General features: G+C 49.2%; 1 protein-coding gene across 5 annotated transcripts in view; it reads right to left on the bottom strand.

Moving 5' to 3' along the window:
* DIP2C (disco interacting protein 2 homolog C) overlaps nt 1–18,567 on the bottom strand; it is a 378,709-nt gene that overhangs the window by 66,056 nt on the left and 294,086 nt on the right. For all 5 annotated transcript variants that reach the window (XM_057542779.1, XM_057542780.1, XM_057542781.1 and 2 more), the window contains 7 exons: nt 14,559–14,698; nt 12,233–12,369; nt 10,845–11,053; nt 9,720–9,834; nt 9,046–9,247; nt 6,989–7,098; nt 5,599–5,679 (listed from right to left, as the gene is read on the bottom strand). In XM_057542779.1, the coding sequence (XP_057398762.1) occupies nt 5,599–5,679; nt 6,989–7,098; nt 9,046–9,247; nt 9,720–9,834; nt 10,845–11,053; nt 12,233–12,369; nt 14,559–14,698 (994 nt within the window). The remainder of the gene's footprint in view (nt 1–5,598; nt 5,680–6,988; nt 7,099–9,045; nt 9,248–9,719; nt 9,835–10,844; nt 11,054–12,232; nt 12,370–14,558; nt 14,699–18,567) is intronic.

The raw sequence follows: 18,567 nt of genomic DNA, 5'->3' as shown, positions 1-18,567 counted from the left end.
ACAAAAGAAAAAAAGGGAATTGTCAAATTCATTTAATGTAGACTTTTAAATATGCAGGAGCAAATGTAAAACACACTTGGATTGAAAAGTACCTTAAAAAAGCATTGTAGGCGAAAATCAGTAGCAAAGTAGGTACTAAGAGATATCAAAATACATAATGTTTACTCTTTAAAGAAAAGCAAGAATGAACTGCAAATTATAAACATACAAATATCCAAAAAAAGTTTCTCTTGAGAATGCACTTTTCATTTGCACATATTCCCAGGTGAGAAGAGATCACTGCCTACAGCTATTTAAAAACTGCTTCTTTATTATCAATTCCTACTTTAAAGGGATGAACAGGGTGAAGGACCTTTCCTTAAGCAACAGGCAAACTGGCCAGGAGTGCTGGGTGAGGAAGACCCAGCAGCTGAAGAAACGATGGTGGACACTTGGGCCAGATGCTTCTATTTAGGTGGGGAGCTTCCAAGGAGGGTAAATGAGCTGGTGGGTGACACGGCAAAGACTGTCGCCTGAACAGAAGGAAGTCCACAGGAAGGTGGTGTGAGCAGCCGGTTGTGTGGGAGGAGAAACGTGGACAGGAGAGACCAGAACCTTTGGGGCCGTTAAAGGACACTGGTGACCAGGTGACTTGAGGTGTGGGAAGAGACATTAGAATTCCCGCCCAACTGGAACATGTGCACAAGGTGGGCGGGAACCGATGGGAGTGAAAACCATTTAAAAGGCATCAGGATGTATATACCAGCAGCTGGTGTTTGCCTAAAACACTCAGGAGATCACTGACGGCCGTATCTACCCTGGGAAGCAGCAGGCTCTCTCCATAACCGGGGCCCAGGGCCACAGAAGCCCGGCAAAGGGAGGCCATCCAGGCAGCTGCCAGCCAGGCTCCGGTCCCTTCCTGCTGTGCTGGCACTGGCCTCGCCCACAGTGGACAGGATTAGCTTACATTTCTCTGATTTGAACCTTCTCATCCTACATATTTTCCTTAATTACCTTCCTTCTAAGAAAGGTTAAAAAATAATAGAAAAAGATATATGCAATGGAACAGCCAGAGAGCAGAATGTGGCAAGGCTGGGTAAACACAGAAAGATCCACGAGACTGGCATCTAGAAACCCAGCCCAAACCTGAGAACCTGGTGCCTTCTCAACTGGACCGTTCCTCTGAGCAGTTACTCCTGGGGAACACACCTGTCGCATGAACCAAAACACACACTCAAAAGGACCCAAAAGTCCTGTGAGCTCTTCTAAGTGAAGATGGGGCACCAGCCCCCAGCACAGCTAAGGTGAGGCCCATGCCAGCCCTCCTGACATGCGCACGCCAGCTGTCCTGGAGGGAAGCCAGCACTGCGCTCCTGGTTGTTGCTGGGGACCAGCTGTGCTGCTGGTGGGGCGGGCGGCAGGATGCCACAGGGGAGTCCCGCCACCACCCTGCTGTCCGCTGGTCGTTAGCCAGTCTTATCTTAAGCAGCAAGCATTCTCTGACTGAGTTGTTCAACTTCTGGGACTGATCTTCTCCCCATTATCCAGAGAGCCGACACTGATCCCCTATCATAACCAGTTTTTCTGTCACACAACAAAGCCTATGAGATTTGAGAGGCACCAGTGACTCACAACCAGCAGCCATATGTTTTGACTCTGTTTATGAAATTTCCACCTACAGGTAACTTTAAAATGGTGAAATTTAATTGGCATTCTGTCCTTTAGGAATCTCTGCGAATGTTTCACAATACCCTTTGCCACCCTACGGGCTTTACAACAGACGGGAGGAGGGCCCCTCTGGGCAGTTGGGTGCCAACGAGCCCAGCCCAGCCTCTCTCCTCCACCCCAGCCTCTCTCCTCCACCCCAGCCTCTCTCTCTCCTCCACCCCAGCCTCTCTCTCTCCTCCACCCCAGCCTCTCTCCTCCACCCCAGCCTCTCTCCTCCACCCCAGCCTCTCTCTCTCCTCCACCCCAGCCTCTCTCCTCCACCCCAGCCTCTCTCCTCCACCCCAGCCTCTCTCCTCCACCCCAGCCTCTCTCTCTCCTCCACCCCAGCCTCTCTCCTCCACCCCAGCCTCTCTCTCTCCTCCACCCCAGCCTCTCTCCTCCACCCCAGCCTCTCTCCTCCACCCCAGCCTCTCTCTCTCCTCCACCCCAGCCTCTCTCTCTCCTCCACCCCAGCCTCTCTCCTCCACCCCAGCCTCTCTCCTCCACCCCAGCCTCTCTCCTCCACCCCAGCCTCTCTCTCTCCTCCACCCCAGCCTCTCTCCTCCACCCCAGCCTGCAGGCTCCACGCCGAGGGAGCCACATGGGATACAGGCCTCATCCAGCCCTGGACTGCGCATCACCACTGGTTATGGGGAGTCTCAACACAGCCTTTCACCTCAGGAGAAACACCACTGATTTTCAATCACACATTTCATTTTCCAAAGCGCTTGCTGTCATAAAAACATGAAATGCTGTTTATCCTCAGGTCAGTGGTTACCTGGCATCCTCATCAACATTCATCGGAAAAGCTGGGTTTTCAGTACAGAAACCCACTGCCTAAGAAGAATGTTCTAGGAAAAAGTACCTCACAGGAAATTAAGGCTAACTTTTCCTAAAAGAAGCCTCGGCCGGTATCATGACAGAATGGCAGTGCAGGGTAATCTACCACCCAATCCCTATTCTAAAGACAACAGATTTCAGTGTCAATGACTGTAAATGTGGCACCATTTTAAAGTTTTACATTAAATTAAATAATGACAAGTAAAAAACACACTGAGGAATGAAGAAAAAGCCAAACAGGATTCATTTTAAAATTCTCAAAAATTTAAAAAAAAAAAAAAAGGTTAAAAGAGTTGGCTGGTGTTTCTCTTAAAAAAAAACAAAACAAAACAGATGCTCTTCTGTATGTAAGTTCCAAGAATGTAAGTCTTCCACGATTTGCAGTGAATCACATCCTCAATTCCTACTATAAACCTCTCATAACAACTCTGATCCTATCGACTGCATTGCCGTGGAGGAGGGCATATGAGTGAATACTGTGTGCAACAGACAGGAAGCCAACAGGTAACCGTTTTAAGGGAGCCACGACGAAGTTGGGGAATTCACAACCAACGGAAGGGGCTGTCCAGGACAGAGGAAGCCTGGAAGCGGGTTGGGGCCCTATGCTGGAAGGACAGTGTTTGGGTATATTGAGTAAAACATATTATTCGAATGAATTTCACCTGTTTCTTTTTACTTTTTTAAAATATTGCTTTTAGAAAACATTAAATTGTGTGTGTGGCTTGCACTGTATTTCTTTTTTTTAATGTGGGATCTTCCCGGACCAGGGCTCGAACCCATGTCCCCTGCATTAGCAGGTGGATTCTCAACCACTGCGCCACCAGGGAAGCCCTGCACTGTATTTCTATTGGACAGTGCTGAACTAGAAGGTTGAGTGAGTGGAAATGACACTGTAACCACCATGGAAATGATGCTCTTGACCTTTGGTTCAGGTTGAACCTTGTCATAAGTGTGCACATGGGGTTGGAGAGGCTGGGAATGAACACAGATGCCTGGCTCTGATACGACCCTTCCAGCTGTTTGGATGTAGCTGCCTCCTCGTCCGGAGAGCCTCAGGAGATAAGGTCATGTCTGAAGGGAGGCTGCTGTAGACCACGCTGCCCCTGCGCTGACCTGAAGTAAACTTACTCATGGCCTTGACCTCCACAACTCACCCCATCAGACCTTCTGTTGCTGCTGACGAAGCCCTTCTAGAATACGAGTCATTTCCGGTGAACACATTTCTCCTAATGATCCTACGTCTAGCCACAGAAAAGCACTGTGAACTCAGGGTCTGGGAATGGGGTTGATCTGCCCTGCACATTGCCAGTCCCCAAGCGAGACGCAGTTAGCATGGCTGTTTTCCTCCCACTGACAGGACTACAGTCTATGAACATGCCTGAATCATTTTTGAATCTTTGTGTCTGGGACAGATAAGAAATTTCCTCTTACCCAGAGCTCTGGAGGGGTCAAGCTGCAGGGGAGGGAAAAGGGATGCCGACCCAACTCTCGCCCCCTTGCTGCCCACAGTTCACGGGGGATGGCAGGCCTATCCTGGGGACGTCCTGTCCTACCTCGCCACGTCAGCACCACGGCCCCACTCAGGGAGCTGAGCCAAGGGGCTCTGAGTAGGGGTCCTTCCCAGGGGCTGGGGGACAGTCTGCAGTGTGGCCCCAGCTCCAGCTGCCCCTCTGGAGGTGCTGCTGGAAACCTCTAGAGGCCACGAGAGACTCTGGAGAAAGAAGGGAAAGTCCCCAACAGTCTCCAGGAGACACGCCACGTGCACAGGACGAAGAAAGTCAGAAGAAGCAATTAGAGAGACAGGACAGCACCAACCGGCGACGGTGCCAGGAAAGGAGAGTCTTATCTGTGTTTACAGGCTGAGGAGGAGCCAGAGGAAAGAGATGGACGAGAGCAGCAGGGCAGGCACGTTTCAGATGCGACGCAGGGCCTCCTGGTCACCACACGACTGTCGGGCTTGTCCTGCGTCTCACCACCATGCACCCGTGCGCCCTGAGCACAAGAGCATTAATCCTGGGAAGAGGGTTCACTAGGCCCAAGTGTAGGTGCCAAAAGGCAAGGGTAGCAAGCGTTCCTCACAGAGGCTGGGGTGCGGGAGTGCTTTCTAAGACTCTTCCTGGGGTCGGTCTTGAACAGACACAGTGAACAAGAAACTGCTGAGGTCAACTCAGCATGCAAGGCAATTCAAGACAAGCTGTGTCAGAGGAGAACTAGAGGTTACTTCTACCAACTAAATCACCGCAAAACTAGTCTGTAGCTGGATATCCAAATTAGAGGTTCAGGGAGTAACTTATATTGTTGGCATTTCCTTTCACTTGTTCTTAATCTATTGCTTTAAATGATAAGAGGTGCCTTCGCGCACTAAGATTTTGACACTTTGCAACTCTGAAGAGCCATAACTTCTTAAAGTTGCAAGTACCCATGCTTGTCAAGACGACCTACGTTAAATCTATTTTTCAGGCCTTATTTCCAAAGCAAACACAAAGTTAACAAACGTATTAAACACTTCTGCATTTAATGTTTATTGTTAGTACTATTTCTTGCATGTTTAAGGCCTTACTCTTAAGTACTATTATGGAACACTATCCGAGGAGTTTGCTTTTATAATACGAGATGTAAATATGAACTTTAATTATAAAATAGAAATTATTTTCATTCTTAAGAACGAAAGCCTATAACTAAAACATGACTTCTTATAAAAAAAAAAGGAGTTGAGTAATAAAAATAAAGACATAAATACCTCATAGATCTGCAATTGTTCTGTTGTAGACATTCATAACTCATTTTGAAGGGAGGGGAAATATTGCAAAAAATATTGCTAAAATACACACAAAAATATATGTGTATACATACACACACACACACACACACACATATATACATATGCTCAAACCCTTATATTTAAAAGCAACCTTTCTTAGGTGAAAAGGTCTCAGTCAAAATAGCAACAAACAAATAAATAGAAGGATTCAGGTAAGACTGAGGAGAAAGGTTTGAGTGGAGAATATGATACAGAAGCATGAAATTGTGGACCACACAGGGAACGACCGGGGCACACGGGCGGGGCCTCACCCTACAGTTGAGCAGCGTGTACAGCACGTGATCAGGGGTGGTCTGCGCCCTCCACTGCAGGACCTCCGAGAGGAACAGGAACTGGAACAGAGCACAGCCATTAGGTCTAGACTGTCCCGGGGGGGTTGGGCTGGCCTCGACATCTAAAAGTTTAGTCTGTCTGGGTGCTTTTAAGGTGGCTTAAGACAGCGAGAGGATAATCCCATATAAATAGAATTGACAGAATAAGCAGGTGCTCACAGTGCTTTCCTGACAGTGATTTGGAATTCACTGTGCTCGATTCAGACCCAGGAGTCAGAGGGCTGGTGCCACGCCACCGTGAGGGAAGTTTTCCGAAACCTGCCCAAGGGTACGAAGACTCTATTCCCCTTATAGACAGAGTAGCCGACACAGAAAAATCCTGTCTCCTGGGGCTCCCAGAAGACGCAGCAGTGATTTCTGGGGGTTGCAATGACAGAATCAGAGCTACCCTGTTTCAAAAACGGGCTCTCTTAAATTTGTTGTGTTTACAATGGCCATCCCTGAAGTCATTCAACAGCTCTGCAGATCACACAGGTGGCACGTACCCACTGACTCAGTCTGTAGTAACAAGGACGGCCCTGTTTAATGTCAGGACACAGCACTAGTGTCAGGATATAGGAAATGCCCACATCTTCACCTTAGACCATTTTATGATGGAAATGTACTGTGAGGTGGGGAACATGGTGATCAAGTGCTTTCAGTGAACGTGTTACTACATGTTACCAAACTGGCAACATCTTAAATGGTTGATTTTGTCACATTTCCTGGGAGCCCATTTAGAGTGGGACCACCTTTTGGTGAATCATGAGAGTTCTCAAGGCTGAATGTTCTAATGGGGACTTGTAGCTACGTGTGACAAACTGTGTGTCTGATGTTTAGGTGGAGTGGGGCCCAAGGATTCCTCCTACAGCTCCCAAGGCTGCTTTAAGAATGCCTGGCTCCCAAACCTGGGTTTTGCATTGACGTTTCCTTGAATTCCAACAAAGGACTGAAGCCTCACTGCAAGGTGGCTGTGAGGCAGTGTGAGTGTCAAATCACTCACACTGGCTGGAGGAAGAATCAGGAACAAGTGCTTAGGGGATGCTAGGACACGACAGGGATTGCAGACACTGGCCTCAGGCCTGCTAGTCATGGGACTGCATCACCTATCCATGCAGTCCTACAACACTGCACCCTCAGCAAACACGTTTTCCTTATAAAATTACACAGACATCTCTTGCAGGACCAAGAGAGCAGGTAGGAAGAAAGGTCATCAATGGTAGATACTGGGCTGCCAGAGAGGGCAAGTGGGAGTTGGTGATGCCTGTGATACAGCATCTGGGCAGGAGTGGAGAGGAGCCCAGGCGGACGTCTGACCCTCAGCTCTCACCTTCCGGGCCTGGTCATTGTCTTCTATCTGGCCCAGGTCTCTGCCACTGGCCTGTGCGATCCTCTTCCCAGACACCAGGTTCCCCACCATCACAGAGGCAGGGCCGATCTCTGCAAAGAAGCAGCGGCACACACGTGAGGAAAACACGAGTGAAGTTCCTGAGAACATGACTTCCCATTTGGGGAAGAAGCTTACTCTGGGGAAATCCTTTCAAAGACGTAGCTTTGAAAAATCTAATTAGAACAGGATTTCAAGTAAGTCACTACCATGAAAATGACAGCAAATATGAACAAGCCTCAAGTAAGGGTGCACAGAAATAATGCTTTCACCAAATTCCCATAAGTGTTCTCCCAGGCCGCTGCCTTTGTTCTCCAGTGAGGGAGATGCTGACATCTATTCATTTAGTATTTGTTAACAAACAAACAAACAAACAAACAACAAACAGTTTTTTGAAGACAGAGTTATATAACCTCCAATATTTAACAAGAATAGATGAGATAACCAGGTACCATTAGAGAATCCTTTCCTTACAACTGCCAATCACACGAAGCTGCATTTTCTGTGCCGCATGTAAGAGCGGTGCGGATCCTGGTACCCGCCGTGTGCGCCGAGGAGGAAGGCGCCCGACTTGGCTCTCAGAGCCTGTTCACTGGGCCACGCGTCCCTGTCATGGGTTCCTAGATGTCTGACAGGTGTCTGAGCCCTGCAGCCCTGCAACGGTCATGCATCTGCCAACGATCCCTCATCATGAATGTCTGTCCTAAATTCTGCTGTCACAAACTGCGTCTCCAACACCTGGGCCCACTAGCCACCGGGTCGAGGCATCTGATGATGGACCAACGTTAAAGGTGGGAGAGGGAGGTTGGGACAGTGAGTGAGGACTCCCCGGGGAGCCGAGACACTCCTGTCGATTCCGTAAGAACACGGCGAGAGCCACGCTGTGGCAATCCCGGTGCTGCTGCTTGCACAGAGGGGCAAAGTCGGTGAGCCTGGTACCTGCTTTCCTCCTGCAGTATCAGTGTCCTCACCTGAATCTGGAGAGACCGCTCACCCCCATCTCATCAAGCTCACTTCTGGGGGTAGCCTGGGGGCAGGCTGGTTCCTATCTCTACCGCCAACTGTGCTGCACCCAGTGCCCACCAGCCACCTCTAGCTGACTCGCCAGGAACTCTGCCCCTGCTGCCACTCTTCATCAGTGAAGAGTTGTCAGGGCTGGGTCTGTCTCTCCTACACTCTGGACCCACAGCCTTAGGCAGTTCCTGAACCCCTCTGTGGTACGATTTCCTCATTTCCTTGCAAAATGGAGATAAGAGGACGAAATCCATGAGGATGAAATGAGTTAATACATGTAATGTGTGGACAAGCGGCCTGCCTGTGCCAGGCAATGTTGGTCGTCGTCCTAATACCCCAGCCCGAGCTCATCCTGGCTGCCTCCGAGGTCTGTCTGCACATCAAGCCTGGAGGCCTGGGGACCTTTCATCACTACATTGGCAGAAGAGTTGATTCCTCACCACCATATTCTTGCAATGAATTCGTTTTCACTGATAACTGTGTGCAGCCTTAAAGAGTATGATCAATTAACTGCTAGGAGGATCAAGTCAGATGGTAGATAATTACGTGTTCCCCGAACTGCAAAGCAGCAGACAAATGTTTACCATCATGACAACGTCACGAGTAGACCTGTACGATTCCTCACAGGCTTCCAGCTGCTGTGACTCATGAAACAGGCATGGAAGCCTTATTCTAATTTGTGCAGGAGGAAGCCGTGACCCTGAGAGGTTCTCTGCCAACGGCCACCCAGGAGGTCTGACGACCGCCAAGAAGGCTAGGCTCAGGCACCGCCAACACCTCTCCATCCAAGTGGTCTACACCCTCTGCTGCCTGGACTCTGCTGCATTCCATCCCATGCTTGGTAGAAAGACACCGCTTAGGGGGAGGCTGACTTGCCTGGGAGTGTGTGATGGGAGACGGGTGGGGAGGGAGGCTGAGAACCGTGGTCAGCGTGGCCCCACCCAGCTCCAGGGCCCCCCCGGGCCTGCACGGCCCTCCAGATGTACCTGGTTGCTTCTGCCGAGGCTTGGGCAGGTTTGTGACGCACGTGTGGGGGCACATCAGGACATTGCAGGGGTGAAGTGAGCCCTCCAGGAAAAGCTGCTTCGTTTCTGACAAATGGATGCCACCGAGTGGGGTTTTGGGGAGGGTGTTTGCTGGAACCAATGCCAGACAATAAACCCCAACTTGATGTATACTGTCGATTGCCTGGAAGGTCGTGAGAGAGGGAACCGTGTTAAAATAGGTATCATGAACAGGCATGGAGCAAATACTCAGACTGTGCAAATCACAACACACAGAAGCAGGTGCAGCACCCGTGATGCTCCTGGTATGGAGACGCCGAGGTCAGAGGAGGGCAGGCTCGCCAAACTGAGCAGAATACAGTTTTCATAGCACTTGTGGGACACCACACACACAAGAACGGACACTGGGAGAAAGGAAAGCACGCTCTCAAGGTCATAACCGAAAGGTCCTGCTGCGACCTCCACAAGCGAGCGGGAGCCAGTTCTGCAAACCTCTGAACCCTAAGCCTGGTCTGTTTAGCTCCTTCCCTAGAAGGCAACTGTAAGTTTCATGGCTGATGCAATCTCTGGTCAAAAGGAGGGATGATCAGAGAGCACAACGGTGCAGGGAAGCTGACGTGAGCCCAGGAGAGGGGCTCGGGGCAGGAGTGAGCTACCTGCAGCACCCTGCTCATCCACTGGAAGCTGTCCTCCTCTGTGGAGTCTGGCCTCTGCTCAGCCACGATCACGATCCTCTCGTCATGCAGGACGGTCACCGAAAACACGGCTATTCTGTGGGGACAGACAGGAAATTGCGGTGATCACATGCTGGAGAGGCTCACGAAGGCATTGGCCCTGCCATAAAGGGCTTCGCAGCTGTTACGACTGCAGAGCTCAGGGGTTCCCAGCGCCAACTACCACCTTGACGGGAAACTGCAGCTTCCAACTCCCAGGCGCTCACCCACATAAGTGCGGCTTTGGGGGAGAAGCCTGGCAAAGCCGGAGGGCAGAACCACCACACTTCCTGTGGAAGTAGCCCGTGGCTTTGGGCGACGGGCCTTGTGCCTCGGGACAGAGGAGTCAAGCGCCGGTATCAGAACTTCTGAAATTTACTGAGCCATGCGACTTGCATCTTGAGTTTGCACCTGCCAAGCAATATTCTCCCAATCAGCAGAAATTTGCCATTTGGGAGCTAATAGTTTTCTGCTAGCTGCGTCTGCCTCTCACGGGAAGCACAAAATGTGGCGAATGGCCCTCCAGGGTGCCCTCTGCACGAAGGTGGCTCGGCTACACCCAACCCCAAGCTCTGCTTCCTCCTGCTTCCACTAGCTCGGCAACTCAGGGTGAGATCCAAAGCAGTCGACTTCCTCCAAATCAGCAAAACCTCAAGAGCCGTGGTCAGCGATCCAGTGTCGGTTGTGTGCCAAGCTAGGGTTGGGGGCACCACCGGGAAGAAACCCATGGGAGCCAGTTTCCAGGCAGTTTGTGGCTCAACTGTTACCTCTGGGTGAATGAGCTGCAGCAAGATAAATGCTTGGCTCTTTTCTCTGTGTGGTTACTTATTAAAAATAAGATTTTCAAATGGGCATTCTTATTTAACTTGGAGTGAAAGTATATTTATGGGGCTCAGAAAAGTTTCATAAAATTGGACATTCAGAACTGCATGGAATCTCAGAAGTAACAGAGTCCAGTGGCTTCATTTTATAGAGGACACCAAGTCCCGTTAGTTTAAGCAATTTTTTGCAGTTTTACACAGAAAGTGTAGTCTGCGGAGAACTGTGCCAACCACAGAGGGCGCTCACCTTCCCCTGTACACGAACTTCATGGGCTCCACGGCCAGTGCTGTGGCCACGATGTCATCGGCGTTGTGTCTGCGCCCACTGACCACCATGAGCCCGTCCATCTTGCCCACCACGAACACGAGGCCCCCAGGGCCGACGAAGCCCAGCAGGCCCGTCCTCACGAAGGGGTACTCGCTGACCGGGGCCCCCGAGCTCGTCACCGGGAACACCTGGGGACAAGGAGCTCTGAGTGCCCAGCAGGGCCTGGCCTCCACCCTCCTCCTTGGAGCCCACTGGTCCTGCTTCCCCCCAGCTGGGTCTCCTCACCTGACCCTGGCTGGAGAAGCCCAGGTCCGCATAGCTGCTGTGAGCGCCAGCCTGTGGGCACCTCCCCTCCCTCCCCAGCTCTCACAGCTCGTCCCACCGGCCCATGCGCAGGGGCCTCTGAAGAGGCCTGCCACAGTCTAACAAACACTAATTCATTCTTCTGCTTATAAAACCACAGCATAAAAATGGTAAGTGGAGAAGCAAGGTGCATTTTAAATAACATCTGTCAGTTGTAAAGTGATCCCTGTTCATTAAAATGCTATGTTTCCTTATTGGAAATACACTCAAAAGAAAAATACAGAGGAAGCAAGCCCCACCACGAGTTCAAACTCGACCCCTAGTTTCCTCAACCCATCTGACAGATAAGTCGCATAGAAAAGGAGATAAATTTTATTTAGACTGTGTTTGGCTCAGTTTCAGGGGCACTTAGAAACCTGAATCCACATTCAACAAAGCTGCCTGTACAAGGCACCACATCACATGTGTTCACACCTGAAGTTCTACATGTTAATAAATTTATCCCCAAACAACTCATATTTGCTGACATACAACTTAGTCAAAGTGTGTTCCTTCTAAGGTCAGGCACACTGGGTGAAATGATACGAATTCTGAGAATGCTGGGTTTACCGGGCAGTGTGTGCATGGTGTGTGCTAACTGCATGCCACACACGTGTGCACACGGCACGGACACACACTCGTGTGGTAGAGGTAGTCGTGCAGTGTGCATGTCTGGGCGAGGCTGACAGGCCCCAGGGGGCCACTGCTCCCTCCCGCAGCACGGCCGTGCACACTCTCCAGCCCCCACCTGTCAGCTGCTGCTCTTCCTAAACAGGTGAGAACGGCGATGAAAAAAAAGGCCCCTTTTAAAGAAACTGTACTTGCTCTTTCTCAACTCTGGTTATGAGGTGAAAACAACGCTGCTAAGCCAAATTTATTGAAGACTATAAAAAAAAAACGGCAGGAGAAAGTGCAACCATTTTAATTACTATGAATACGTTTTATTGAGAAATTACCATCTTCTCTTTCACGTCTATTCCACGCACCTGGCAATGGCTGTCTGACGGGGCTCACCTCCCACCTACCTCGAAGGTGTTCTTGGTCATACCCGAGAGGCCGTAGTAGGACATGCCCGTGGCAACTGCGCACATGCAGAGCTCCCCGACTTCGTCCGTTCTGCACAGCTGGGGAACCCCGTCCGGCTTCACTGAACACATGATGGCTGAACGCAAAACGAAGCACAGCGACGTTAGAGAGAGAGGGAGGGAGTCAGAGAGAAGAAATGAATGAATACGAAAAAGAACACAAACGAGCAGAAGCAGCGTCTGCAACAAAACCACAGGTGAAAGCGAGCAGGTCCTCACAGCCCCTGAGGCAAGTGAGTTTCCATGTTGCAGCAAAACCTCACATTTTATACTTGTGACATCAGTAAATAATTCCAATTGCTTTAATTTTAGTGTGCAAATGGCATTTAAAAGGAGTAACGGTTTCTGCCATCCAGACATGAGGACGACACTTAGAACAAGCCTAAGCGTCACTGCTGCATGCTGAGCGTCATCAGCCAGCCCACACAGCCTCCAAGACGCAGCCTGAGCCCTGAAACCAACAAGCATGAGACATTTGCTCAACAGCCTCTCAGGCTTTTCTAAACAGAAAGCCTACCCCGTCCCACGGGAATCTCAGTCTTTGACCTCAGATTCCCCATCAATGTGGGCCCTTCAGGGAAGGCTGGCGGATGCTGATTTTCCTGTTTGCGGAGCACCAGCGATCAGGGCTGAAGCTGGTGTTTCAGGGAGGTGGTGGGTGCACCGAGTGACAGCTGAGCTGGGCAGAAAGAGTCATAAGGCTGCCCCTCACCCCCAGGTTGGTGTTAGGTGACAGGAAGTGCTGTGTCTAAAAACAGAGCCACTCAAAACGCGGGAAAATGTTCAGCTCACTCATGGTAAGAAAAGTTCAAATTAAAATGACACCAAAGTATGCTTTTACCCCTCAAACCGGTAAAAATCAGAAAGTCTGAAAATACACCGGGCATGAGGGAGTGGAGAAAGAGGAGCGCCCCTACTAGCAGCAGGAATATCAATCCTTATGATCCTTCTGAAGGACAGCCTCATCAGAGTTACTCGGGTGTGTGCCCTTCACACTGCGCGTTTCTAGAACTCTCCCTGTTAGCTCTTCCTCACACCTCTGCAGGCTGGAGCACAGACGAGTTACTGCATCGACCACACTGCAGGGGCAAAAAGTGGAAAATCGCCCAATGGGAAGGGTTTCGATAAACTGTTATGTGTCCAAACACCATAACGCTCCTCAGCCTGGAAGGGAATGTGTGAGCTCTTCATGTGTTGCTAACAAACGAGCTTCAAGATTCAAGATACGAGCAGGCATGAAGGGCTCTATTGTTACGTGAAATTTTAAAAAAACAGGAAAAAGAATATGCCAGTGTGTGTGTCTGTACATGTTGCCTGCATGTCTCCACTGTGGTTGCCTCCAGTGGCTGGAAAGGAGGCTTTTCACTGTACAGTTTTCTCATCTTTAGAGGTTGGAACCATGGGGAATTTATTTATTTGAAAAAGCAAGAAAGGAATGGAGCCAGGAGGCCTGGCTGAAGCTGCAGCTGAGCTGAGCATGTGCCTGGCTTTGGGGTTAGGTTGTGTGTGGATGCGACCGCCCCTGATGAGGCGAGACAACACCCATGGGCGTGGAGGCTCATCAGGAGAAGGTCCAGACTCTGGAGGAACTGCCCCAGGAAAGGGGGCCCACTCCCCGGGGACACCATGGGGTGAGTGAGGAGAGGCGGGGTGAGTGAGGAGAGGCGGGGCCAGGTAGGGAGCCCTACAAATCAGACCGGGGCTCCCTCTTGCCAGCAGAGCCGTTCCCGCTGCACTCCCTGGGACCCCCGCGAGGCCTCAGGAGGTGTCCCAGCACAGGGCAGGGGGGCAGGGGTGGAGAGGCAAGAGGGCTTCATCAAGGCAGGTCCTTATGCCGGGAGCTTGTCTGTATGCAATGCAGAAATGATTTCTGTGACTTAAACAAGGGCTCCTGTGCTGCAGGCAAGCTTCCATAAGGGTTTGGCCCCCAGTGCACCAGGACAACCAGCAGGAAGCTGACCTTCGCACAGGGAGAAGTTGCCCAGGTGTCGCTGGGGGTGCAGAGCGGCCCCAGGTGCCTCCTGGGGTCCCAGGGAGCATGTGACATACAGGCCTTTCCTCAGCTTCATGAACATTTTGGGTTTTCTTTTATCAGGAGAGGCCGTGTTACCGCACCTCCTGGGCTGAAGCTTGGCGAACACGGGACCAGACAGGAGGTCAGGCCGAGGTGGGCACGCTCACAGTGGGGGACAGGGATGCCAGCCAGGGCAGCACCGGGGGCTGGTCCCCGGCTGGGCTCTGACTCTGCGCCTGCATCTGCGCTCACCTCCAGGCATCACGAGGCCGACGTCCTGCACGGTGAGTACAGACAGCTTTTCCTCCGAGTCCACCCGGATGACCCCATAGGTCAGCCCGTGCATGGAGAGGACGCCGCGGCCTGGGGGCTGGTTGCTGTCATCGGTGGGCCTGTAATGGCAGTTTGTGTCTGGTTAGAAGCAAGTCAGCTGTCTGAACACAGATATGCATGTAAATGTGCTGCATGTACACCAAGGTTGCACCTTTGGGCCCTGAAGGCCTCTGAAGGCAGGTGTGGCTGCCACACGTCCCTGTGCTCTTCTCAGCAACTGTTTTCTCTGTTCAGAAGACACCAATGCCTGCTCCTTCTACTTCTGGGCTCCTGAGAAGTGTAGAGACGCGGAGGGACTCCCTTGTTCCCCTGCCCTCCCCTTACACGTGTCCACCAGAGACCGACCAACTCCTTTTCACACCCACTCCTCTCTCCGCAAGGTCGGATTTCCCAGGTTTGAAAACGGCTAAGAAGGGAGAGTCACGTCTCCAAGAAGGACGATGACAGGAGTGAGCAGAAAAGCTAGACCGCCTGTGTGGCCTCCAGGCCAGACGTGCACTGTGTGGGCACACGCTCAGTACTTGTAAAAATCGGCAATTATTTGGATGAGAGACCACATATAAAGTGCTTGATGGCTGGAGGAAAGTACAGCTTCACCACATCCACGGTCTGCCTTCACCACCGTCCATGGGCTCCGAGGCTGCCCCGGCCTCACCTCTGCTCTTGTTCTCCCTGCTTCCACGCAGCATCCAGCCCTGATCTCCCTCCAAACCCCAGCCCACTCCCCCCGGGGCCCTGGTCTCCTTCTTGCCTCTGGCAGACGGCCTCGTGGCCCTCTCCCTCACTGTCTTCCAGGGTGGTCCGGTCTCCACAGCAGGTACCATCTAACTATCTGTCCACGCCTCCTCCAGGAGGGCAGGAGGGTTTTCTTTTGGTCACTGCAGAGCCCCCACCCCTGGAGTAGTGTACAGCAATAAACGTCTGCTGACTAGATCAGGGAACAAATAAATTAAAACATTTCCAAGATCATGGATTTTATCCCTGCAAGCTGAAGATTCTTCAATGTAAGCAAAGTGAGAGAGTGCAGTTTAGGTAAACATCACATTTGTTTCTCTAATTTTCCATATACAAATGCTTAAGGTAGTTTTAGGATCTAAAATATGGACTATAAATAGAAGTTTGCTATACAGCTTTAAAGTATCATCAAAGTTTATAATGAAACTAAAAACATATATGGGGAAACAAGGAAGTTAAAATTTGCAAAAAGAGATTTCATTTGAATCAAGTAACTGGTGTATTTAAAAAAGAAGCATATGTTATATGTCAATTATACCACAATTTAAAAAAATAAAGAAGTATAAGAGTCTGAAAATCGAACTATTCCATCTGTAACAATCAAAAAGAGTAGTACTAAAAGGATATAAAAGGAAAGTCGCCCAAATAATAAGACCCACATGAAACCACCTGGAAATGAGCCCCAAACACTGGAATTGACATTGATCTCCTGGCTTTTTCTTTTCCAAAGATCCCAACAAATCAACATTTTGAAATGAAAGACAGAGGAGTCCTGCAGGAACCCTCTGCGGCCAGGGCTCCCTCACCCTCATCCTTGGTCAAGACCCCACATGAGAGTCAGAAATCATAAGCCTAAGTAACTGCTGTGTGTTTAACTGTGTCCCCCCAAAAGACATGTCCCCATCTTAACCCTCTGAACCTTGAATGTGACCTTACTGGGAAACAGGGTCTTTGCAGAAGTAATTAGTTAGGAAGAGATTATGGGTCTGCAAGCCAAGGGTTGCTGGTACCACCAAAAGCCGGAGGCAGGCCCGGAACAGATTCCCCATCAGAGCCCCCAGAAGCAACCAACCCTACTGACACCCTAACTTCAGACTACCAGACTCCACAACTGTGAGAATAAGTTCCTATAGTTTACAGCCACCCAGTTTGAGGTACTTTGTTATAACAGCCCTAGCAAATGAATTCTCCAGCTAAGTAATATAATTTAAAAGTGTGCCTGTTTTAGGACTTCCCTGGTGGCGCAGTGGTTAAGAATCTGCCTGCCAATGCAGGGGACATGGGTTCGAGCCCTGGTCTGGGAAGATCCCACATGCCGTGGAGCAACTAAGCCCGTGTGCCACAGCTACTGAGCCTGCGCTCTAGAGCCCGTGAGCCACAACTACCGAAGCCCGTGCGCCTAGAGCCCATGCTCTGCAACAAGACAAGCCACCGCAATGAGAAGCCTGCACACTGCAATGAAGAGTAGCCCCCGCTCGCCACAACTAGAGAAAGCCCGCGCGCAGCAACGAAGATCCAACAGAGCCAATAAATAAATAAATAAATAAATAAATAAATAACTGCACCTGCTACATCTCAAATAAACAACCTAACCTTACACCTAAAGCAATTAGAGAAAGAAGAACAAAAACCCCCAAAGTTAGCAGAAGGAAAGAAATCATAAAGATCAGATCAGAAATAAATGAAAAAGAAATGAAGCAAACAACAGCAAACATCAATAAAACTAAAAGCTGGTTGTTTGAGAAGATAAACAAAATTGATAAACCATTAGCCAGACTCATCAAGAAAAAAAGGGAGAAGACTCAAATCAATAGAATTAGAAATGAAAAAGGAGAAGTAACAACTGACACTGCAGAAATGCAAAGGATCATGAGAGATTACTACAAGCAACTATATGCCAATAAAATGGACAACCTGGAAGAAATGGACAAATTCTTAGAAAAGCACAACCTTCCGAGACTGAACCAGGAAGAAATAGAAAATATAAACAGACCAATCACAAGCAATGAAATTAAGACTGTGATTAAAAATCTTCCAACAAACAAAAGCCCAGGACCAGATGGCTTCACAGGTGAATTCTATCAAACATTTAGAGAAGAGCTAACACCTATCCTTCTCAAACTCTTCCAAAATACAGCAGAGGGAGGAACACTCCCAAACTCATTCTATGAGGCCACCCTCACCCTGATACCAAAACCAAAGATGTCACAAAAAAAGAAAACTACAGGTCAATATCACTGAACATAGATGCAAAAATCCACAACAAAATACTAGCAAACAGAATCCAACAGCACATTAAAAGGATCATACACCATGATCAAGTGGGGTTTATCCCAAGAATGCAAGGATTCTTCAATATATGTAAATCAATCAATGTGATACACCATATTAACAAATTGAAGGAGAAAAACCATATGATCATCTCAATCGATGCAGAGAAAGCTTTCGACAAAATTCAACACCTGTTTATGATAAAAACCCTCCAGAAAGTAGGCATAGAGGGAACTTACCTCAACATAATAAAGGCCATATATGACAAACCCACAGCCAACATCGTTCTCAATGCTGAAAAACTGAAACCATTTCCTCTGAGATCAGGAACAAAACAAGGTTGTCCACTCTCACCACTATTACTTAATTTTGTCCACTCTCACCACTATTACTAAATTTTAGCCACAGCAATCAGAGAAGAAAAAGAAATAAAAGGAATCCAAATTGGGAAAGAAGAAGTTAAGCTGTCACTGTTTGCAGATGACATGATACTATACATAGAGAATCCTAAAGATGCTACCAGAAAACTACTAGAGCTAATCAATGAATTTGGGAAAGTAGCAGGATACAAAATTAATGCACAGAAATCTCTTGCATTCCTATACACTAATGATGAAAATTCTGAAAGAAAAATTAAGGCAACACTCCCATTTACCACTGTAACAAAGAGAATAAAATACCTAGGAATAAACCTACCTAAGGAGACAAAAGACCTGTATGCAGAAAACTATAAGACACTGATGAAAGAAAGTAAAGATGACACAAACAGATGGAGAGAGATACCATGTTCTTGGATTGGAAGAATCAACACTGTGAAAATGACTATACTACCCAAAGCAATCTACAGATTTAATGCAATCCCTATCAAACTACCAATGGCATTTTTCACAGAACTAGAACAAAAAATTTCACAATTTGTATG

This window comes from Balaenoptera acutorostrata, chromosome 3 (genome assembly GCF_949987535.1).
Source record: "Balaenoptera acutorostrata chromosome 3, mBalAcu1.1, whole genome shotgun sequence".
In the NCBI taxonomy this organism is placed as follows: Eukaryota; Metazoa; Chordata; class Mammalia; order Artiodactyla; family Balaenopteridae; genus Balaenoptera; species Balaenoptera acutorostrata.
The sequence above is the reverse complement of the archived record's forward strand: the minus strand, read 5'-3'. Positions and strand labels throughout refer to the sequence as shown.